At 47.4% G+C, this 22,282-nt stretch overlaps 9 protein-coding genes across 9 annotated transcripts in view; 4 read left to right on the top strand and 5 right to left on the bottom strand.

The window, feature by feature from the left end:
* Positions 1-150: 150 nt before the first annotated feature.
* Positions 151-932, top strand: CNBG1980 (hypothetical protein; the record flags this gene model as incomplete). Its single annotated transcript, XM_769123.1, has 4 exons — positions 151-171; positions 218-304; positions 455-548; positions 862-932. 4 exons carry the CDS (start codon positions 151-153, stop codon positions 930-932), a joined length of 273 nt encoding a protein of 90 aa, XP_774216.1.
* A 344-nt stretch (positions 933-1,276) lies between these two features.
* On the top strand, positions 1,277-3,063 carry CNBG1970 (hypothetical protein; the record flags this gene model as incomplete). The annotated part of the gene is made up of 10 exons (XM_769122.1): positions 1,277-1,357; positions 1,412-1,434; positions 1,491-1,574; positions 1,630-1,790; positions 1,847-2,075; positions 2,125-2,199; positions 2,249-2,327; positions 2,374-2,441; positions 2,497-2,623; positions 2,683-3,063. 10 exons carry the CDS (start codon positions 1,277-1,279, stop codon positions 3,061-3,063), a joined length of 1,308 nt encoding a protein of 435 aa, XP_774215.1.
* Positions 3,064-3,203: 140 nt separating this feature from the next.
* CNBG1960 (hypothetical protein) lies at positions 3,204-4,192 on the bottom strand (the record flags this gene model as incomplete). The annotated part of the gene is made up of 4 exons (XM_769121.1): positions 3,204-3,605; positions 3,656-3,679; positions 3,728-3,797; positions 3,849-4,192. The coding sequence occupies 4 exons, from the start codon at positions 4,190-4,192 to the stop codon at positions 3,204-3,206; spliced, it is 840 nt and encodes a 279-aa protein (XP_774214.1).
* A 723-nt stretch (positions 4,193-4,915) lies between these two features.
* On the bottom strand, positions 4,916-7,710 carry CNBG1950 (hypothetical protein; the record flags this gene model as incomplete). Its single annotated transcript, XM_769120.1, has 4 exons — positions 4,916-5,189; positions 5,243-6,633; positions 6,718-7,492; positions 7,568-7,710. 4 exons carry the CDS (start codon positions 7,708-7,710, stop codon positions 4,916-4,918), a joined length of 2,583 nt encoding a protein of 860 aa, XP_774213.1.
* Positions 7,711-10,075: 2,365 nt separating this feature from the next.
* Positions 10,076-10,955, bottom strand: CNBG1940 (hypothetical protein; the record flags this gene model as incomplete). The annotated part of the gene is made up of 2 exons (XM_769119.1): positions 10,076-10,751; positions 10,798-10,955. The coding sequence occupies 2 exons, from the start codon at positions 10,953-10,955 to the stop codon at positions 10,076-10,078; spliced, it is 834 nt and encodes a 277-aa protein (XP_774212.1).
* A 774-nt stretch (positions 10,956-11,729) lies between these two features.
* CNBG1930 (hypothetical protein) lies at positions 11,730-12,374 on the bottom strand (the record flags this gene model as incomplete). Its single annotated transcript, XM_769118.1, has 1 exon — positions 11,730-12,374. One exon carries the CDS (start codon positions 12,372-12,374, stop codon positions 11,730-11,732), a length of 645 nt encoding a protein of 214 aa, XP_774211.1.
* A 5,884-nt stretch (positions 12,375-18,258) lies between these two features.
* On the top strand, positions 18,259-19,327 carry CNBG1920 (hypothetical protein; the record flags this gene model as incomplete). Its single annotated transcript, XM_769117.1, has 6 exons — positions 18,259-18,412; positions 18,479-18,562; positions 18,662-18,795; positions 18,854-18,993; positions 19,046-19,117; positions 19,171-19,327. The coding sequence occupies 6 exons, from the start codon at positions 18,259-18,261 to the stop codon at positions 19,325-19,327; spliced, it is 741 nt and encodes a 246-aa protein (XP_774210.1).
* A 417-nt stretch (positions 19,328-19,744) lies between these two features.
* On the top strand, positions 19,745-21,898 carry CNBG1910 (hypothetical protein; the record flags this gene model as incomplete). Its single annotated transcript, XM_769116.1, has 12 exons — positions 19,745-19,747; positions 19,829-19,904; positions 19,965-19,995; positions 20,049-20,256; positions 20,304-20,412; positions 20,462-20,550; positions 20,604-20,691; positions 20,745-20,911; positions 20,961-21,112; positions 21,162-21,199; positions 21,250-21,692; positions 21,749-21,898. The coding sequence occupies 12 exons, from the start codon at positions 19,745-19,747 to the stop codon at positions 21,896-21,898; spliced, it is 1,554 nt and encodes a 517-aa protein (XP_774209.1).
* A 242-nt stretch (positions 21,899-22,140) lies between these two features.
* CNBG1900 (hypothetical protein) overlaps positions 22,141-22,282 on the bottom strand; it is a gene marked incomplete at both ends in the record, with an annotated part of 1,842 nt that continues 1,700 nt past the window's right edge. Inside the window, 2 exons of the mRNA XM_769115.1 lie at positions 22,141-22,203; positions 22,254-22,282. The exon at positions 22,254-22,282 is cut by the window's right edge and continues 55 nt beyond it. Coding sequence (XP_774208.1) covers positions 22,141-22,203; positions 22,254-22,282 — 92 coding nt within the window. The remainder of the gene's footprint in view (positions 22,204-22,253) is intronic.

The following is a 22,282-nucleotide window of genomic DNA, read 5'->3' as shown; positions in this document are numbered from 1 at the left end:
GTGGATCGAGGACATAGCCCATACATATCGTAGAGGAGTCGCGTCACACGGCGCCACGTTCGGGGATACGGAATTAAATACTCCTCTCTTCCCCTGTATATCTCCCCTATACTCACTCTTCTCCATACATCCATACATAAACAAAAAACAATGGCCACCCCTACCGTCAACGTGGGTGCACATACTCCGTCCAGGTAGCACAGCTCACACATCGCAGGTCGTCCGTTGGTCCGCCCTCATCGCCGGTATCACTTACGGCATCTTCCACCAGTCCACATTACAAGCCAAGTACGACGAGGACAAGGCGAGTATTCATGATTTTCGTAGCGAACGGGATGCTAATAAAAGAGAACTCTCATTCCTGTAACATTGTCCATCAATTCTGCTTCTTACACCACTCCATATGCATCGCCGATCGAATTTGAACCTCGCGCGCAAACATTCAACGACACAGGTCAAGCACCATGCTGCCCACCGAGCACACCTCGTCGAGGAGGCGAAGAAGGCTTATGCTGCGAAGAAGGCTGCTCAGAGCGGAGGATCATCATGTGAGTGATGAAAACTGGATCCCTGCCGGGTGGAAGGTGGCTGGAAGCAATGCTCGGGATTGGTCGGAGATTGTCTTGGAGAGGTTGGAGGGATAAAAAGGGATACTCTGCTGCCTTGCGCGCTATGTGCTATGTGTCCAGTCGGTACGACTGTACGGCCATGTGGATTGTTGGCCAGACGATGAACAAACCAAGAAGTCAGCTTGGGCAGACGGAGCGGACTAGTTCTCTTCTTCCCACCTTGTCGAGCCAGCCACATTTCTTCAGACTTTATCGCTACACTCAATCAAGACGAGTGCTAACGTCGCTGCAGTGATTACTGACCCGGAAGATCCCAAATTCGATCTCGAAAAGGTCATCAAGTCTTGGACCAAGGATTCATAGGGTTGTCGTTGGGTCTAGATTTTATACTATGCAAAACGATGCAAACGATGCACGGACTATTTTGCTTGGCCAATGTATCTCTAATGTAGCTGATATAGCTGCCATGTTGGGGTGTATATAAATCTTGTCGACGCCAGTCCATATTCGTATGCTCTGTTCTATTCGGATATCCGGATCGGAACAAACGAATTGTGCCCCAAAGCAAAAGTGGTGATGTGGAACATACACATTTGTCTGATTGAAACAATCCTATGAACGCGTACATCGTATTTCTCACTCTTGAGGTCCATTCAAATCCCAACTTCCTCGCCCAGCCTTATCCTTCATCTGCCCATAAACACACAATGGCTCACAACGAACCGATAACAATCGACGACGCCGGCGACGACTTCGACGCCGTCGAGGATAACCAGGCTATCAACGAGGTGAGTACAATCCATGTCCTCGCATCGTGGAGTTGCGGCTGATCATGTCAATAGCAGTACAAAGTCTGGAAGAAAAAGTAATACATTACCACCAGCCAGGATAATTCGGCATCTAATGCTAACAACCTAATAGCACTCCTTTCCTCTATGACACCGTCATCACCCACGCCCTCACATGGCCCAGTTTGACCTGCCAATGGCTCCCCGATATAACCGAGTACGCCGTTATTTTTCTCTCCATTTAAGCTTCGTATAGCTCACATTAGCTGCAGTGTTCCAGACACAGACTATACAAGTCAACGCCTGATCATCGGTACCCATACTTCTGGCCAAGCCAACGATCATTTAATCATTGCGGAAGTTTTGTTGCCCAAGAAGGGAGCCGGGATCAGTGACAAGGCGTTAGCCGATCTGTACGATGAAGAAAAACAAGGTCAGTCCCATTCATATTGACACGTCTCGTACAATCGCCACTCACCGCTCTTGTAGAGATTGGCTCATACACAGCTTCCCCTGCCCGAATCCGCGCCATCCAGACAATCAACCATGCTGGCGAAGTGAACCGCGCGCGTTATATGCCCCAAAACCCCGAACTCATTGCCACCAAGACAGTCACTGGTGAAGTCTATGTGTTTGACAGGACAAAGCATGAGAGCAAGGCACCGGCAAATGGGGAGTGCAAGCCAGATATCCGACTGAAGGGGCAGACCAAGGAAGGGTGAATTAATTTTGTAGGGAGTATAACTTTGGGAAGCTGACATTAATAGTTATGGGTTATCTTGGAATGCTTTGAAGGAGGGCCATATCCTCAGTGCCAGTGAGGATACTACCATCGGCCACTGGTATGACATCTCATCTTGCAACATAAACCACTTACTCACCTGTACCCAGGGATATCCAAGGCTATTCCAAGCAGGACCCTTCTTTACAACCGTTACGACTGTACACTGGACATTCTGCTTATGTTGCTGTGAGTATCATGGCAGCTTGGAAAAACAAAGTCTAATATCTTGCAGGACGTTGAGTGGCACCCCAAGAACGAAAACATGTTTGGTTCCGTCAGCGACGATGGTCAGATCATGATGTAGGTCTTTTTTTCGAAACTCGTTTTAAATTTTAATAGGATTGACGCCTCGCAGCTGGGACACTCGAAGTGACAACACCGCCAAGGCCAGCTCCCAAGTCCAGGGCCACAACGCCGAAATCAATTGTATCTCTTTCGCCCCTAGCAGCGAGTACTTGTTCTTGACCGGTTCATCTGACAACGTACGTTAAAGTTTCACTTTTTTAGCTTTGCTTCACACATACTGACTCCAAGCGTACAGACCATTGCTCTTTGGGATCTTCGAAAGCTTTCCACCAAACACCACTCGTTCGAGGCTCATACTAACGATGTCCTTCAACTTTCCTGGTCCCCCACATCGCCCGTCCACTTTGCATCCGCCTCTGCCGATCGTCGTGTCCACATCTGGGACCTCGATGCTATTGGTGCCGAACAAACTCCCGACGATGCCGAAGACGGACCTCCCGAGCTTTTGTTTGTCCATGGTGGTCACACCAGCAAAGTGTGCGATATTTCTTGGAGCCCAAGCTCGCCGTGGACGATCGCGAGCGCTTCGGAGGACAACATCCTGCAAGTTTGGGAGCCTTCGAGACATTTGAGGACACCCTATGAAGCCGAATTTGACGAAAAGGATTTGGAGTAGGTGGATGGAGTTTAGGATGATTCTGCAGTTCTGAAGGTATATATGGGGGTAGAGCAAAGTACAACATATTTATCTACCATTATACAGTTTCCTATGGATAAAAATTTATGATTTCTAAACACCATCTGATGGCCTCAGCATTATAGTCCCCGCATATGGAAAATATCTCTCTCAACCCTCTTCTTCTCCTTTCCATCTCTACCAACTTCCACCACACCTTTCGGCAAAACCAACATTCCCCAATCCGGCAAATTTCCTAATCCCCCACCTTTAGGTCGGCATACAGCTTCCCAAACAGGCATGATATCGAATAAATCGATAAACTGTTGATCCACCGCTCGGCTTTTAGGCGCAGAGAATCGCCGGTATTCGTCGAATATAGAAGTGAGAGACCATGCTTGTAATCGTCGGATGCATCCTATCAGACAGCCTGTACGATGTTTGCCCTTGTTGCAATGAATGAGGATGGGATGATTCCGCCGGTCGAGGATGGCAACGAGAGCCGCACAAATTACGTCTTCGGGAATGTTGTCGAAAGGTTCCTGTGTTAAGCTGTCAAATATGGCTAAAGGAACATTAAGAGTAAACGTACTTTGTTTCCCGGAATACCGAATTGCTACACCTTCATGAGCAACGAAAACAATAAAAAATAGGAATTACTAACCATAAATTGTATGTCTTGGGACTGACACCATTCCAGGTTTGCTTTAGGATATTCTTCCAATACCAGAGTCCTTAGAACTTCGATTAGAAAATCTACGAAGGATAGGTAAACATTAACTCACAGGACGGTCTTCAATCTCAAGGTCTCCATAAATTTGAAGTTTCTTTTCTTCGGGAACCCGCACCGATATACTCCACTACTGACCAATGCAAAATTCTCTGGAGGAACCAGATCCTCCTCAACTTTCGGTAAAGCGGGTGGAGGAAGGTACAGAGGGTTTGGGGGAGGTTCTGCAGTTTGCAAAGCTTGAGGATGGGAGGGGTTCTGGGTGGTGGGAGAACGATGGTGGTCGAAAGTCGTTGACGAGGTCGACGGTGGATCTAAAGGAGATATATGGGATAACAGGATATTCGCTAAAAAGGACGGTACTTGGTGAGGAGTGGATGTTGGCGACGAAGACATCATGCGTAGATACCAGGGGATAATCCTGCGGGAAAAGTTGAAGTAGTTCAAGAAGCCGTTGCTTCGCTAAGCACGTCGAGACTCGGTCGTTCGGTTGTTTAGCAGGCTCGGTAACGGCCCACCTATAAGGGGATCATGGGCGTCCCTGGCTAGGCGGAATTGGCCACAGGTGTTCTTCAAGAGAGCGGTATGAGTGTATACCGATGAATGAGTGATCCGGAAAGCAGTATGATCAAGAAGAAGGGAGATATTTATTGACAGTACGTATCTCTGAGCAGCTGCGCGGCGGTTTGCAACACATCTCCGACTTGAACATCAACAACAGTGAAATGATCGCTTATGTAATCATTCAAATGTCAACAATGAGAGAAAAGCACAGAAATGTATATTAACGGGAAGCATTTGACTGCCTATCCTTATTAGAAGAATGCCTATCGGCAAGATAGAGCATTCATTGCCTTGACTGATGTACCAACATTGCATGCAAAGAAGAAAGCAACACAGAAAATGCTAAATAATGCAAATGATATGAACTCTACAAAAAAAACAAGGACCATCTTCAAGGAAAACACCCAATATGCCTCGTTGCCACTACAATGCACAAGTACGAACACGTGCGAACAATGCTATAATTAAAACATAAATGATACAGCCAGCGTCTAGCGTTGGTAATTAGATGATAAAAGGAATAAAAGGAATTAAGAGAAAGAACCACCGCAGATTATTTTAAAACACCATTGGTGACCTCGCTGTCCTTCCGACAAAGCCATCGCTGATCATGTTGTCGACTGGCTCGTTCTCATTCCTTGTAGGTGTAATATTGGAGCCTCCGGTATAAGCGATTGATGAATTAGAAGTGGCATTGGGGGTGGCATTAGGGGTACCAGCGCGAGGCGTGGTGAATCCCGAATGAGAGTGTGAAAAGTAATCATCGAAAGAACCTGAGGAATAATTCGTTTGGGAGGATGCAGAGACTGAAGGATCGCCAGCCCAGCAAAACCTAACGCAGAAATTAGCCATTTATACGACGTCATAAATGTTTTTGTAACTCACTGTTCAATAAGGCTACTGTAGCTTGCCAAACTGGACAAACTGCCGTTAGACGACATAGTGGTCGGGCTCCATCTACCGAACGACCCCAGATCAGAGGGGGACATGGGAGATTCCGGAGGGGTAATAGTAGAGATGCTTGAAGTGTCGAGTTGAGGTGGCGAGTCTTCGCTGGAGTTGCTTTCGGCGGGATCACCGATAGTGAATTTTGCCGGAGCGGATTGTGTCCGGTAGAGCGAAGGCTGGGAGGGCAACGAGGAGGGCTTGGGAGAAGGAATTCTGGAGACCGGTGTTGACGCTTCTGTTGCAGGAGGAGAAGGACTCTCAACCTTAAGGACAGGTACATGAATGGCCTTTGGAGAGCTGACGAATTCAGACGAGATGAAGGCACTGTCGCCAAAAACTTCCGTCTGGTCAAACTTGGGAGAATAGAAACCAGACGCGGCATGGCCAACTTTTGATTCCTCTCCAGAGCTTCGGAGGCCGGTCTTAATCTCCGAAAGTTTGGAAGAGGTACCGACAGGAGAGCTCGAGCTGTTGCGTCTAGCTGTGTGAAGTGCAGCCCCAAAGTCATATCTGGCCGCCAAAGAGACACCTTTTCCTGGCAGCTCTGTCGCCTTGCTATCATGTGCTGTAAACCCAGGGTTGTCGGCTTTGCGCCCTCTATTGGGATAAGCATGCCGAGAGCCGTTCGGGAATACATGAAGACCCGCATCATCTTCTGACACCATGCTCAGTTTGGCCCGTAAATCAGCCATGCGATCTTCCTGATCTCCTGTCACGCTCCATTGGGAAGACCTTCCACCCACTGCCTTACCCATACCGGGATCAATTGGCGCTGTATCCCTGGCGCCTCGAAGAGGCTGACGTGCAGGACGCTCCTTGATGAAATTGACTCGGTAATTCTGACCCCCATTGGAATCCCACACTTCCCGTCCACCTGTGTTGTAGCGTATAGCCAAGAACAACGTCTTTTGTACAATATTGGGCAGCATATCTCCCAGCTTGATCGTAAAAAGGAATCGATCGTAAGTTCCGCCTCTCACCGATTCCTTGTGGACGGCAGTCACTTCTGACGTTGTTTGCCACCAATCGAAAGTGAACCGCACAGCGACCCACTTTTGAAATGCTATATTCTTACACATCATGACGCCTTTAATGGACTGACGGTCATCACTGAGGAACAACGATTCCAAATAAAGGTCAGAACTCGGATCCTGATACGTCGGAAAGTTGGGCAATGACATCTTCAGGACTTTCTCGGCTTCCAAACCGAGTGGAAACTCGTCGCCATCGTCTTCCCGAACAGCCAAACCATCGCGACTCACAACCTGAGGCTTCTGATCGTGCGAAAATAGCTTGACACGCTCCAGTTGTGTATCGAAATGGACATACTTTGGGCAGATTGGTGTGTTGGGACATGATCTTGTTTCAAAACGGGGCTGACCTGCCTCTGAGAAAGGGGTAACACTACCCACGCTGCCATCAGAGCTGTTCTGCTTCAAAGCTGATTTGAGTATCTCCCCAGATTTCTTGCGTACCAAGACGTTGGGATAAGGAGAGGTATGAACTACGCCTTTCACATCTTCCGATGACAGAGAAATAGGGGTGATGCCGTCAAAGTTCAACCGCAGGCCGTTATCTCGACGACGTGATGGCACATGAATGGGAGCACTGTTGGAGACAGTGTTGGGATGACGACGGGGAGGCAGTAAAGGAATCGAGGGGGTAGACGCAGGGGTTATCTGAGCAGATTTTGGCTCAGTCACAGCAGAGGATAAGGATGCACTAGCCCGGCACAAGTTATGAGGTCTGACTTGGGGCGTGCCTTCAGGAGAACTCTTAGCTGAACTAGCAGGGGAGCTTTGATTACTGTCTTTCAATTCTGTAAAGCCAAATAACCGGGTGCGGCGACCCCTTTTAGCTGCCAAATGCAGAGAGTCTGCCGTCAGTGCGAGTGACTTGCGCGGTGGCGAGCGCACTTCCGGCAGTACATGGAGGGGGATAGGTAAGGCGACCTTTGTCGATGCCGGTGACGAGTGATTGGAAGAAAGAGGACTGTTGCTGGGAGAAGTACATGCTGGAATGACGGTAGACGGGATGGAGGCCCCCATTAATTCAATGCGAGGGCTTGAAGACCTTCTCACTGCCTGCTTCATTGGTGGGGTAATGGTGACTTCCTCCGTGGGAGAATCGATTTGTTCAGGGGTTGGAGGTGAGATGAAAATCGAACCCAACAATTGTCCTTTTGGCCTGAAGCAGCGTGTCAGACAGCTCTTCGAAAATGGATGCTTAGGAATAGATCGTCATTTTAGACGCGACACTTACATCAATGCTGCAGGCTGGACAACATTGCTCAACTCATAACCAGCATTCTCTACCATCTCTATCTCTGCTTTGCTATCGGCTCTGTGGGATGTGGTCCTCGTCGCGTCTGGTTTGGGGAAAGAAACGATATCCATGTTAACCATGATGCAGTTTCTTCAAATTGTGGCTCTGATAAAAGAGCGTGAAACGCTGCCGAAGTGGTGACAGTCGAAGTTAAAAGCGAGACAATTTCGTGAAAAAATTGTGAACAAGAACAGAACCTGCCAGACGCAATGTAGAGTCTGAAGTCCTATTAAGTTGTGTGTGAGTGATGCGACGACCAAAGAATAGAAGAAAGGATATGGGAACGTAGAACACAATCAGGACCCCCCCAGTCAAAGGTAGGATCTCGAAAGATCGCCTTTTGTGTTTCTCCCGCTCCAAAGGATTGGAAAGAAAATATCGGCTGAAGATGGTGTGGAGCCGCGAAGAATCATCACCCCCTAAAGCTTGTGGGATCCCCCAGGCTAAGTATACACCAAGATAAAACTTCGCATGACGGCAGCAGCAGCGACTCCGTCTTCACATAAAGACCTGCGATGTCAGGAAGAAGAAAGCAATTGTACTTACTGTTTTGTTTTTTTGAATGTCTTACGACAGCTAGGTTCCAGGACACGCGAGGATGTGCAGTGGTCGAAAAAAACTGGCCGATAGACGCTCAAGGTGAGATAAATGGCTGTCGCTGGGCCTCCCGAGAGGAATTTTTACGTTGCGTTGCAGCGGACCGTCGACCGTGAGTTGAGTAGGAAATGAAGGGAAGAGAACAGCTGTCGAAAGCAAAAATGTCTTTCGACAGGAAAGAAAAAATTTCAGGCAAGCTATGAACAAGAGACAAGAAAAAATTACTTCTAAAACATGTAAGACAAGGAGATGGGTGGGCTGCAGCCCCCCACTACAGAAAGCGGACTTTAACAGCGTAACGGTACAATATGAAAATGGGGAATGGGGAAGATGACTTACGACACTTTTTCTCCATGGTTCCCCTTGTCGAGCCCCGCCCCCGCCACCTGCGTCTTGGTCGTGCGACGCGTCCGGCGTCCCTGTCCTTCAGTACGGCATACGATTCACTAGGGTAGAATAAAGTTTCCTGCCACCCCCCAAATTGTCGTTTATTTGTTTCATTCATAAACCTGATGATCCCATGAACGAAATGTATAGACCAGCTGCTGTAGCTGCATGTTCTTCTCCCTTTGACGGTGATCGACATTGGGAAAATCACGGTCCAGCAGTAAATATTACATGGACAACGAGGATCAGTACTATGAAAGTCAGAGCATTACAGCCGAAGGAGTAATCACACTTACTAATGTATAGCTCCGTGCGTACTACGTCTTTCCCTGTCACTGATCGACGGCTAGCGGTACGATATAAAGCAAAAACACCATCATAGCAACAGCAACCGGGCAAAAAGAAAAGATTGCTATTCCGAATTCCGAATCCACCACGTACTCCAAATCCACCGCGTATGTTCCAGTACAGTAGGTACAAAAAGTTACAGGTCACAAGTTAAGCAGCGCGGGGGCATAAGTATGACCCCCAAACAGCTTCCACCTGTCCACCTTACGCATCAGCTCCGTAAACCGTCTGCTGCCGACTCCGGTCAACTTCCCAGCAAATGCACAAATATAGCGTTTTTCTTCCACTTCATCTTTTTGCTTCTTTCGTAATTAATTATTTATTAAACATATTTATGTAAGAATCCAAACGTTACACCACAGCCTCTTCTCATTCACCAGCCAATTTCTAGCTTTTACAGTCCTCTGACCCTCTGCAGCACCATATGCATTGAGCTTTCGATAGTTGTATTTGCGCATATGTCACATCATCAACCAAAATTTAAAGTGATACAGGCAGGATTAAATGGAAAAAGTTGGGCGTGCCGGCTATAGCAGGCATTTATGGTTGGACAGGATGAGACGGCGTAGAAGTCTAATGTAGCAACTCTGCCCCTCACCAGCCACAGTCTAGATTACGGAGCGGAGCAGTAGGAATAGGACTTGCAGGAGGATGAATAATAACAGCCAGTGCCAGCAGCACAGCAGAGGAACCGTTTGATCAACAGCGGGTGGATTGAATTGACTTTTCTTTCCGAAAACAAAGGCAGTCAACCTGCACTTACAGTTTCGTACAGCAGTTAATGTACAAATATAGCCCGCAACCTTCACCCATCTCGCCTCAGTCGCAGTAACCTAAGATCGAGAGGCTTCAAAGGGTGGCTTTTTAGTACAGGTGCGCATGTTTCGAACAACAGTGCATGGTCCTGATCTTACAATCATGAATGGAGGGTTTTGGAACCATCCGCCAATTGCATGAAGCACTGTGCAGTTTATAAAGCATATGACAATAATGACGGCGGCTGGAGGCCTTGTACTTGCCGATATCGATACCATGGCGTATCTTAGCCGTAATCCAGCAGTCAGCCTAAATAAAGAAAATGACGGACAGAAGAAAACTTACCGGAAGTAATCATCATTGTTTGAACAAGAATCGCTCGCAGATTGAAGCCCAGTTATTGTCCTTGAATAACAGCACAGTGGAAGACGAGTTCGATCGACCGGGAGTATATGGTGCCCGATAACTGACAGGTAATGGTCGTGAAGCGTGCTGTGACCCGAATATAGAAGGACGAGAGGCATCATGAGGGAAAGGCTCAGGCGCACCGGCAATCTCTCCTGGATCCTTGAATACCAGATCCAATAGTTTTGGCCTCCATCCATTTTCCAGCTCTTCCATGGTGGCCCAGAACTTATGCCCCGGCTTCCCCTTGATGAAAATATCATGGTCCATCATACGCAGAGCCTGCAAGCCCATTGTTTTGTCATCGAGCTTCGACCCTAGTATCAAAAGCTCCCAGGGATTAGAGTGACCTTGCTTAATCACTTGTTGGCGAATTTTATCTACAATCTTCTTGTCGAAATCGAACTGATCGCACAAGTCGAACATGCCCGCTGCCTCTCCGTAAGGGACTTCTATCATGTTCTGGTCAGATAATGATATGATATCAAGAAAACGTTCAAGGAGCGCGGAAGTGTGACCGATCTCAATGGGCTCTTTGTTGTTCATGGTGGGCAAACCGGAGGAGTTGAAAGAAGAATCAACTACAGTCGAAGGCTGAGTTACTTCCATCATGTCGCGAAACACAGCACTGATCAAGTCAACCACATGTCCGTATCTCAGGGTTGTATGCCTACCTCGCACGAGCAAGCCTCCATGCGTAAGTTATAAAAAGGACACTGTCTGCTGAGAGTAGCTGGATATCTCCTTGACTGTAATTGTCGTGAAGTTTGAGCGAGGAAGCCAAGTCTTCTCCCGTGGTCGCTGGATGATAATATTTTGATTCGTCAGACATTTTTGTTTGAATGAGAGTCAATTATTTCTGATCTATGTCTGGGGTCGATGGGTTTGGCTCAGAAGAGGCGAAAAGAGCTAGACAGGATGGGATAAGCAGGTCATTTGGTAGAGACAGTGAGTTGGTAACGAATAATAGTAACAATACTCATTTGTCGATGTGTTTCGCTCTTCGCTCTCGCTCGTTGGGCATATTCTGGATATCAGCTAAGTGTCGCTCCCGGCGATGTTCTACCCGGTAAAATGAACAGATGACTATAGCGGTTCCCATGTAGCCTGTTGTAATCCTCGGCTAAGCGCTGAACGCTGTTGCTGATGACCTGTCCGATGCTCATGATGGTCATGCCTATTTATTACGTCGTCATTTCCAGACTCCATCCGGACGTCGTGGCCAACACCGAACACTCTATTACTGAGTACTACGGTACTCGTACTACGTACTCATTACAGTTGTGCGTGTATCCATCGTACACTAATACCTCTGCAACGGGTGATAAACGATACTCACATGATGCTGCTGCTGCTGTCTGTTATAGCTGCTGCAATAGTCAAGTGATGCAGGCTTGGGAACGGAAGCCGTCCCGAAAAGGAAACCCAACAAATGATGATGTTCGCAAACTCAAAGCTCAGATCAATCTCAGACGGAATCAGAAATTATTTTCGGCATCTGCAGGTAGTGCCATCATTTATCAAAAAGTGATACTCAAGAGGGCATAAGGAGGTAAGTACAGGGTTCCATACATGTACATATCGTCTCCTATCTCCAGATGACCCATTACCGTCTTCGACCTCCCTTTTGCACCAAAGTGAATCCATCATCATCCACCACAGGCTCCTGTTTTTCTCTCCTCTCCTCTTCTCTGGCGACCAATTGTGGTACCTCACCTCCGTCGACCTCCATCTCGTCGTCCTCTTCTCCACTGGACGAGTCATCTTCGTTTTGAGCTCCCTTAGAAACCTGCACTCCAGTTCTTCTCACTTCATTTGCTTTCCGCTCAAGCGCCTCGACTATGCTCTCAGGCTTTTCCTCAGTAAGGAGACCCTTCCATAAACGAACAATGTCAGACGCCACAGCCTCAATGGAACCGTCTTCAAGACGAGCCTCAAATTCGTCTTCCATGATTTGTGTAAGAAGGTCGATGATGTCGTCTTGGTCGAGTGGAGGATCATTAGCGTCGGCGGGGTCGACGGCAGGACCGGCGACCGATGGAGCGCAGGAGTCGGGAACAGGGGCAGGGAGGTAGGTTGCACGAGACTCGAACTCGTCGATAAGAGTGGAAGCAATCCAGGTCTTCTTCTCTGCAGACTCTGATCCGCCCCATTGTTCTGAAACGGCAATGGTGAGGGCTGGCCACAAGTCTAGAAGGGCAAGAGTGCCTCGAGCGAAGAGAAGAATAGTTGGGGATGTGGCATCGGCCATTTTATGTTGTCTCTTCCTAATAAACGGTAGTTTTGGAGCTGGATACAGACTATGGGGATTGGGTCCTTGCTTTGATAAATGTGTGGCGAAACGAGCCAAGCAGACTGTAGGAGACTAGTCAAAGCTTTCGACAACAAAAATTATTGCTCTCTTCTTGTCAGAAGCGTTGATTAATTACAGTACATAATTTAAAAAAATAACTTGGGGCGGCGCTGTCCGGAGGACAGGCACGCGCCATTATTCGACGACCACCAGCAGGTTACCGACGGAACATCCATTTCGCCGTCGTCGTCTGTCGGGCGGTCGGTGTTGAAACTCGATTGGCTTTCTTGTTCTCCTGCGTTTCAACTTGCATTCGAGCTAACAGACGCCGTAGTCACAGTCTAGCCTCTATGCAGCTCCTATTGTGTCTATATAAACCATCCATAGATCGGCTCACCCAACAATGCCCCCTTCTTATACGTACTCCCTCATTACCGATACTGTTTGCCATTCCTTGTACGTAGTAACCCTCCAACAATCATTATCAATTGGGCACTTTAGTCTTACAGGGTATTACTCGTAAGGACAGAATTGAAAGGTCAGGCAGTACAGCAAAGACGTTGAGTCCGCCGTCATTACACTTCCCAGTAGACAATGACCCCACCTACCAGACATAGTGACAGCAACAGCTCGTCCCCTCAACAGCAACGGCGTTCTTCTATGCCTATTACTCCGATCCATTTCGCTGCAGAATCTCCACATTACCGACAATCTGCATCTTCACAGTATTTTACAACCCCTTATCAGACGATGGGGCGAACTTCTCGGTCAGTTTCCTTTAATGGACCGTCGCATGTTCGCCTGTACGATGTGATTGGGAACGAATCGGTTGCCAATCAACGGATCAACTTGGCTGCATTGCCACCTCAATATGCTATGCATAATTCAAGCACATCGCCTGGGCATCGCAGCATCAGTAACGTTGGTCTTCTCCCTCCTGCATCTTTGTCGGAACTGCGTAATCGCACTCAACAACTCATTGAACGCTGTGGCATTGTTAGTCGCCATAACAGTACTCTCTCATCTCTAGAGATCACAAGGAGTCGTCCTCGCATCACACCCGATAATATATCTTACTACATGCAAGCTGACGACCGCGTTGTGCGTCGAGCCATGGAACGCTTCGGTATCCATGATTCAAATTGTGCGGCTGCTGTTCAGCTGTCTGGATTCTACGAGGGAGAGGCAAGTAAAGGCATTCACGGCCAGACGCTTTTACCTTCCGATACTGTTTGGTTTGGAGCGCCGAATGTTACAGGGGGTCAATCAATCAGCGGCATACGAAGTGATTCGAGGATGGCCAATCACGATTCACATCATCAACATCAAGAGCTTGACCCCAGCGACCTTCAATTCCCTTCGGAAACACTTTGGATCGGGAACCTTGATGTTCAGGTCGGCAAAGGTGTGATTTATGAGGCATTTGAACAATATGGCCCAATCGGCAGTATAAGAGTTCTTCCTGAAAAGGTATTAGGATCAATCGCGAAATAATTGACGGTGCTGATTCTCCTTTAGACATGCGCTTTCGTAAATTTTGTCAAACAAAGCAGTGCAATTTTCGCCCATGAAGATGTGCTTCATCGCCTAGGGGGTATTCTACCTACTCTTTCCCGTACAGCGCCGGTTCTACTCGGATTCGGTAAAATGAATGCTTCGCTCAAGCAAAAAAGGTCAGCAGTGCTATCTCCTTTCGTACAAGGTGAGATGACTTCGCCCCTTTATCGAACAATACCACCCAGTACTCCGCGAATGAAGCAAGGGCCTGCATCTCCGCTTCTGGCCACAAGAGCTATCAAAATCGCGAAAGTGCCAACTGATATCTCCTCCACGAAGTTGTCTCAGACTTTTTCGGTTTTCGGATTTGTAGAAAACTCTCGGATCTTACCTGGAATGGTAACTTCCCTTCGATTATTTCAAAGCTATACAGTTACTGACTTCTACTCAATAGCGTCATGGCTTCATCAATTTTGAAAGACTTGACTCTGCAGTCGCTGCTTACGAAGAGTTCAGTGGCAAAGAGATTTTCGGTGCCCACTATGGCCCGGTTCAAATTGATTTTGCGCGAGTTCCCACTCGAGCTCCAAGTTATATGACCTTTGACATTACCTCTGACATGGGCCTCACAAATGTTCTCAATCTTGTCAGCGGCGCTTCAACAGTTCCGATGGAGCAACAGCTTTCTGAAGGGGGTAGTGGGGTGGAAAACTATCGAAGTCCACTCCTACTGGATCTTATTAAGCAGGGGATGCATGAAAAGGTTCTAGAGAAGGATTTGGGGGTAAATGGAGCTGTCACAGAAGAGCAAATGATTATGCAGGTTTTTGGCAGCGGAGAAGGTGGAGAAGGTGATGACGAAGTGAGGGCAAAGGAAGGTCTGTCTATTAACTTCTAATGGATCCTGTTTTGAGCTTATAAGGAAAATAGGTTATGAGAAAACTCATTGGCAACTGATCATACCCGAATTACACCCATTGACAATGGAGATATTTGACGCCATCAATCTTAAAACAATCGCCCTCGAGTTGAGCCAAAGTCATCTCTCAATGGAACATGTCGATGATATATGTCAGTCGTATGCTGGCCATTACGTACAGGTGAGTTATCAAATCAAGTTTTTAAGTAAATGCCGACATATTAGTACAGCTATCAATACACCCTCTCGGAAACACCGTTTTGCAGTACCTATTCAGACTTGCTTCGCCCAAACAACGTCTTGCTATTTTGAAAGGAATATCGCCTTACCTTGCTTATGTAGGCATTCATCATCATGGTACTTGGGTGGCACAAACCCTTGTGGATAGCTGCCGGACTGAAGAAGAACAACAAATCATAGTTGAGTCATTTCGAGAGTGGGCACCAGCTCTTATGTGCGACAAGATCGGCAATTACCTGTGTTCAGGCATCATGGAATACGGCCCTGAGCTCAACAGCTTTATATTTGACGCCGCCGTGGACAAACTGCTGGCAATAATCTCAGATCGATATGGAGCAAGGTGTCTGCTGAGGTGCTTGGAAAGCTCACAAGCCACCTTGTACCAAAAGGTATGTCATTATCCCTTTTCTTATGTAGCCGTACTTGATAACGGTCATGCAGAAACGTGTGGCAACGTCCATCGTTCTTAATTCCATCCCCCTCGCCACATGCTCAAATGGAGCCCTCTTGCTGACATGGCTCCTTGATAGTTCCAACTTGCCGGGGCGCTACGATCTGATATCTAAGCGATTCCTTCCCCACCTTGGCCATCTCTGTAACCATAGAATTGCATCTCGCTCAATTTTGAGAAGTAGGTCATTGATTGATGCTTAATTCTAATGCCTCAGGATACTTACCAAAGTGGTGCAGTCATTGCTCAATCGAGTGAGCCAGAAGCATCAAAAAGTGTTCGGAGGAGCATATTTTTGTCCAAAAAATATGATTTCGTTCTTAGAAGTCTACTCTTCGATTCACCTAGTGGGCCCCAGTTTATCGGCAAGATCCTTGCACTCAGTACCATATCGCCAGGCGACAGACTCGAAATAGAAAAAGCCATTAGCACAACTTTGTCGGCAATGACGGCGAACTATAGTCCAGAACATCACGCACTGTTGGATTCCATTGCACGAACGAACTCAAGACTGAATGTGACGGGCATTAAAGTAAGCAGAACCCTTTCCCAATCTCCGTCCTTCACAAATGCACCCCCTCTGCAACCAGCAAAACTGTCGTCACGGCAAGCTTGCAGCCAACTCCTGCCTTCATTCCAGTTCATAAGCTCTGAGACAAAAGGATCTAGTCCCCCTTATCACCCATCTCTGTCATGTGGGCCGCAATCATTTGCACAAGACAAAGCCGTAACATCTCAGTCCCAAACATCTCAAGAACCTTGGCATGGCGTACCCCTTCAAGCTCTTTGCACACCGGAATTCCGGCCGGTACGGATCACTCGGCCCACATCGGCAACCCCGCCCCCGACGATCAGGCCCGAAAACGTGCCGCTTCCAGTTACGCCATACGGAAAGTCTGACGCAGAGGATGAACAAGAGTAGTCGACCCTCAAGGGCTGTCTGATATCTATAAGTGGATGCAAGATCTGAAAGCTCTGGGCGAGGGCCGAGCGATCTCTCAAGAATACAAGGATCCGGAAAAGGATTTGATGTTGGGAAAGGAGGGCCGATCAGGCAGTGGTATCCTTGATAAGTCGCCGTAGGAGTTTTTTTGCTGTGACTATTATGCTTTTCCACCAGACTATTAAACGATAAATATAATGGATGAACGGCCACCCATCGTCAATTCTACTTTTGATTTCATTTCATTGATGCTGTATATATCGTTGTTGTGACCCCAGGGTAAAGTTCAGGTTGTCAGTTCTTGTTTTGTTGCTGGCACTTGCCTAGCAGTATGTATGACAGTGTCTTGTCCATATAGGCTCCTGATTAAGTGCATCTCTTACTGTGCCCTGATCCATTTGGGGGGAATAACTATTTGCTACTACTTTAGGTTGGCACCAACATCTCCCATATGTGGCTCGAATCAACAGTCCACCAGCCAACTACATGGCGGGTGATCGCTGGTGATTCGTATTGCAGCAAGTATCACGTATGTCCGCTCTTGTGGCCTGCATCGTGTCGTGTCGATTACTTGTTTTATTATTTTGGTGCTTGCCTTACAGTGTCAAAAATTATCTTGCATAGTACATTGAATTCCAGTTTACCATCTAAGCGAAACCGTGATTATCCATCGTGTTTTCATATGTTTATATCAACTAAAGGAATAACTCGTGTGTTCAAATAAGAGTCAATTTGATCGTAAATAGTCGTAGACGGCGGAAAATCCGTTGTCGTCGTTGTTCCCTGTCGCTGCTGTCCCTCTACGCTTTCCTCGCCAAACCTTCCGCCTTCATTATACTCCCTGTCATCTTCTTTGCTTCCGTAAGGTGGCATCTATAGTGGCAGTATTGTCTATAATGCAATGCGATGGTTGCTTTTTGGCCATCATTGTCCACTTAGACTTGGTTTGCCTATGAATCGAGAAGCAATGGGTTATTGCTCGATAACTGGTGGGAGACCGGAGGAAAAGCCGATTCCGCTGCCGCAAGCATAAGCGAGATGATAGTTTCGAAGCTGTTTCTGGCCTCTTGTACGATTTCTTGTTTTTCTGCAAAGAGTGTCGGTCTCTTCAAGACCATCCAAAACCATTGGCTGAAAGAATTGCTTGAGTTCTATTCCCATATTGCGATAAAAAATGGAATCCTTCACGATTCCATCATTCGCTCCCAAGGTCACAAGATCTCTGCCTTGCTAATCCTTCATCATTACCAACCGATAAAAGCTTCAATCAACAATTGCAAAGCCCAGTTGACATTCGAACAAGGCGAAGCTGGTGTCGAGAGTGCGGATACCAAATGGACTGAAAAGCGCCTCGTTTCGTTGTATGCGTGATAGAAAGAACCCTAGTTTTGGTTCCTCTCCGACTGCGACAGTTGATATTTGAGCATGGTTCGGTTTGAGGCTGATTTGTTTTCATGGTTTATTATTGTATTCGTATTTGTTGTGCATAAATGGTGCAAAAGTCAGAGTCGACTTGGTGGGCGCGAAGATGAAGCACACACTTGGCGCGAGCCTATTTTGACATCTGGATTAATAGTGTGTATCGCTCAGAAGAACATCTTTGTTGTTGTTTATTGTTGCTTGGTTCGTCTGTCACGCACCCAGTCATAGACCTTCGTTCTCATCTTCCGCTGAATCATCGGTTTTGTTATCCTTTCCAGCCTTACGTTAATTCCTCACTGCGCGACAACCATATCCCTACGCCTCTCCCCAGCTCAGCACAAACATCAATAAACTGCCTGCTAGCTAGAAAATGGGCCAGGCAACATCTTCTCTTCCTTCTTCGCTTCCCGACCTCGCCCTTCATTGTCTGCGCGTTGCAGACATGTCCCCGGCAGACGGGCTGGTCGAACCGTATTTTGACTATCTTATCGGTGTTCAAACGCCTTCGATCAATGAACCGACTGGCACTCCTGGCGCATCTGAAGGAGGGAGAAGGAGTAGTAGTGAGGGTGTAGAAGCACTGAGGCCAGATGTGCTGGGCAAAATATTAGAAGAAAATGAAGGGAAACAGATTGGACTAAGAGTATACAATACGAAAAGCCAGAGGGTTAGAGGTGGGTAAACCATATAAAGAGCCACCGCAGAAATCACTGATGGATGGGCCGGCTTTCTTTTAGACGTTTATCTGGTACCCTCTCGCGCTTGGTCAGAAGAAGCGTCAAAAGCGAGCGGCGACCCAAACGCTAAACCTTCATTACTTGGTCTGAGCCTAAGGGTTTGTAATCCCGCACATGCCCTGGAGTCTGTATATCACGTTTTGGATGTCTTAGAAGGGAGCCCAGCAGAGGTAAGTCAGTAATATCAGGGGATGCTCAAGAGGGTGTGCTCATAATGGGGGTATGTAGATGGCGGGTCTTGTGCCTTGGGGAGATTATGTCCTTGCTTGGTCTGGCGGCCCTTTACATTCTGAGAACGACTTTTACAACTTGATCGAGGCCCATGTGGACAAGCCATTGCGGCTATTTGTCTACAACGCTGACTTGGAGTACGTGTCTCGGCATCCATAGTGGACGAGATGCTAACGTCAAACGCAATAGTAACCTTCGAGAAGTAGTTCTTTACCCTACTAGACAGTGGGGGGGAGAAGGCTTAATAGGATGTGGCATTGGGTATGTACATTCTATTTTTTTCTACGCGGCATGCTGACCGCATCTTGCCTCAGCTACGGACTTTTACACCGTATACCACGGCCGTCAACGCCCCCCTCTGGACAGGCTAGCCTGTCAGGAGCGGATGGGTATTTTGGACCTGACGATGTGAGGAGACCGAGTATGCAAGGGTCTGTCAGTGAAGGCGGGGGACTGGCGGAGACTGTCTAGGAGAGGTAGTTGAGTAAAACCCGTATAACGATGTCATGACATGCATAAAACGCTACTGTCTTGTTATTTGCGTTCTGTGAACTGCTTAAATGTTCCCGCTTTCTTTTTCTGTTGTTGTTTGCGCTCGGACGCGTTTGGTTTCCAGAAACAGCTTAGTCGTTGCCGCTGCGTCTCCAGTACAATCATCCATTTCATTCCTTCCTTCCTTCCTCATATCTTCTTCTTCCTTCCTGCCCATACGCTCTCACAACAGATCACACGCTACAGCTTCGGCAACGGCCTCAAAAGCACCCATCCACTACAGACACAAGCCACCGCGAACATCCTCAGGGTCCAGAGTGCGAGAGCATTTCTCTGTGGTGACAGCGCTTTTCGTTACTCATTTCAGCACACAACACTGTATCGTATATTGACAAAATGGTGCGTAGAGAATTCCCTGTGACCTTTACGCAGACTTTGCATTAAGACAAGCAAGCTAATCTTGCGATGCTGTGTCGATAGTCAACCTATTCTCAAAACAATCCCAATAATCCGCATGCCGACCCCGAGCTCTTCTATGTCCGTCAGAACCGCATTGGTAAGGATCGATCAACCCCGTTGTCAAATAAATAGATATTAACAGACATGGCTGTTTTAGGCAAGGGAAGTTTCGGAGAAGTTTACCAAGGGTATGCCATATATTTGACATCGTTTCGATTCACTCGCTCATCTGCAAATCCAGCTATGACAAACGAACGTCTTTACCAGTGGCCATAAAAATAATTGACCTAGAGAGTGCCGAGGATGAAATTGACGACATCCAACAAGAAATACAGATCCTCAGCCAGCTGGATAGCGAGTTTGTAACGAGGTATCATGGGTCTTTTTTGAAAGGCTCACACCTCTGGATCATCATGGAGTACTGTTCAGGAGGCTCGTGTTCTGACTTGGTAATATTATAACTTGTCCGATCATTACCTGGCTGACTGCTTGGTAGATGAAAGCTGGCGTTTTCAAAGAAGAATACATTGCAATCTTAGCCCGTGAGCTCTTGAGGGGATTGGAGTATCTGCACGAAGAAGGGAAACTCCATCGAGATATCAAGGGTGAGTAATTGAAGCACATGCGCGGAGCGATCTCTCTGATAATCCGTAGCTGCCAACATCCTTCTCACTGCCAACGGCGATGTCAAGCTCGCAGATTTTGGTGTTTCTGGTCAACTGACAGCCACAATGACGAAGAAGGTGCGTTTATTTTGAGCCCTCTTTATATGATGTTCACCGCTTTCGCGATGTAGAACACATTCGTTGGAACGCCTTATTGGATGTCACCGGAAGTGATCAAACAATCTGGGTACGATCACAAAGCGGATATTTGGAGTCTTGGTGTGTGCTCTGCCATCTATTCTGGTCTTCTCTCAAGGCTGAGTGTACAATAGGCATCACCTGTATTGAAATGGCCATGGGTGAACCTCCATATGCCGACTTACACCCCATGAAAGTGCTATTCCTGATTCCTAAGAACCCTCCTCCGCAATTGGATGATCGTTTTTCCCGCCCGTTCCGTGATTTTGTATCCCTCTGTCTGCAGCGTGATCCTCGCAACGTGAGTTTTAATTTTTCATTGACTGGTCAAGGATTCTGACATGCCTCAGCGTCCTACTGCCAAAGAATTACTGAAGCACAAATTCATCAAAACTGCGAGGAAAGCTTCTTACCTTACTGAGCTGATAGAAATGTACGAGAAGTGGAAGGCTGAAGGAGGGGCAAAACCCGCAGATGACGGTGTCGGTGGAATGTCCCAAGAGTAGGTTCTGTCATTAGAGGACCAGTATGGAATTACTAAAGCCCATTAGACCCGCTTATGGGCCCGCAGCCGATGCGCTATGGGACTGTGAGTTAGGCAACGATCTCCTGGTACCAGTAAACTGATATGAGGGATAGTTGGGACCGTCCGCAATAACTTACCTGGAACCGTTTCACGTAACACCGGACGCCCTCTTCCACCCACGAATGGAAGCGTTAGTGGCCCTTCTGATTCTCACATGTCCACTCAATCTGCCACACCTACTCGTACCAAAACAGAAGAATTTCTCCCACCATCGCTGAATGGTCGAGCGCTCCCTACTACCCCATCACGTGGTACCTCCACATCTACATATGTGAATTCTCCTGGTTACTCTCAAGGTAGCTCGACTCCGACTAGGACGAGGGATGTTAGGCAAGCTATGCACCCTACTGTCAGAGGGGCGATGGTTTCTCCCCGTGCTCCAGCTCCTGCGCCGTCGCAGGTGCAACCTCCCAGACATCATCATGACGAGCAATTGGAAGAGAATGGCGATGACGATGTAATGCTTGAAGGTGTTATTATTCCCGCTCTCAGCAACGTACGCTTGATTATCTTCGTTTACCTGTGCGCAATCGCTAACTGGCACCTATGCAGCTCGCTACTCGTGTACCGAATGACCATGCGCGAGCGACCTTGGATCGTCTACGCGACGCCTTCATAGAAGCCGAGAGGTCTATTCCGGGTGTCACCTCTGCGTTTGTATTGGAAATCGTTGAGAACGTAGAACAAATCGAGGAGCATTAGGACGTGATGGCGCTGTTGTTGGCGGCGATTTACTTGTGTATATTGTACGCGTACCACGAACGTTTCTGCATGCTGGCGAAATAATGACTTTTGATGAACCATGATGATCTCTTCCCTATTAAAAGCGCAGGATTGATTTCTGCGTGCCACAATTGGTTCATTTGAAGTGAAATCAATTATTACATACTATACATGCAGATCAAACCCAACATGTGCTACAATTTGTCCTCTACTTGTGAAGTCTAATAGTCATCGCCTCGAGAAACAACCTCCTTACAAGTGGGTCTCAACAAAATCGTGTGCTCCTGTATTGGTCTGTCAGCAGATGATTTGTCAAGAGAAATTAAAGACATACAAATTGGGCGGTCATCGCACCGGGTTGAG

The sequence above is a fragment of the Cryptococcus neoformans genome, chromosome 7 (assembly GCF_000149385.1).
Source record: "Cryptococcus neoformans var. neoformans B-3501A chromosome 7, whole genome shotgun sequence".
In the NCBI taxonomy this organism is placed as follows: domain Eukaryota; kingdom Fungi; phylum Basidiomycota; class Tremellomycetes; order Tremellales; family Cryptococcaceae; genus Cryptococcus; species Cryptococcus deneoformans.
The sequence above is the reverse complement of the archived record's forward strand: the minus strand, read 5'-3'. Positions and strand labels throughout refer to the sequence as shown.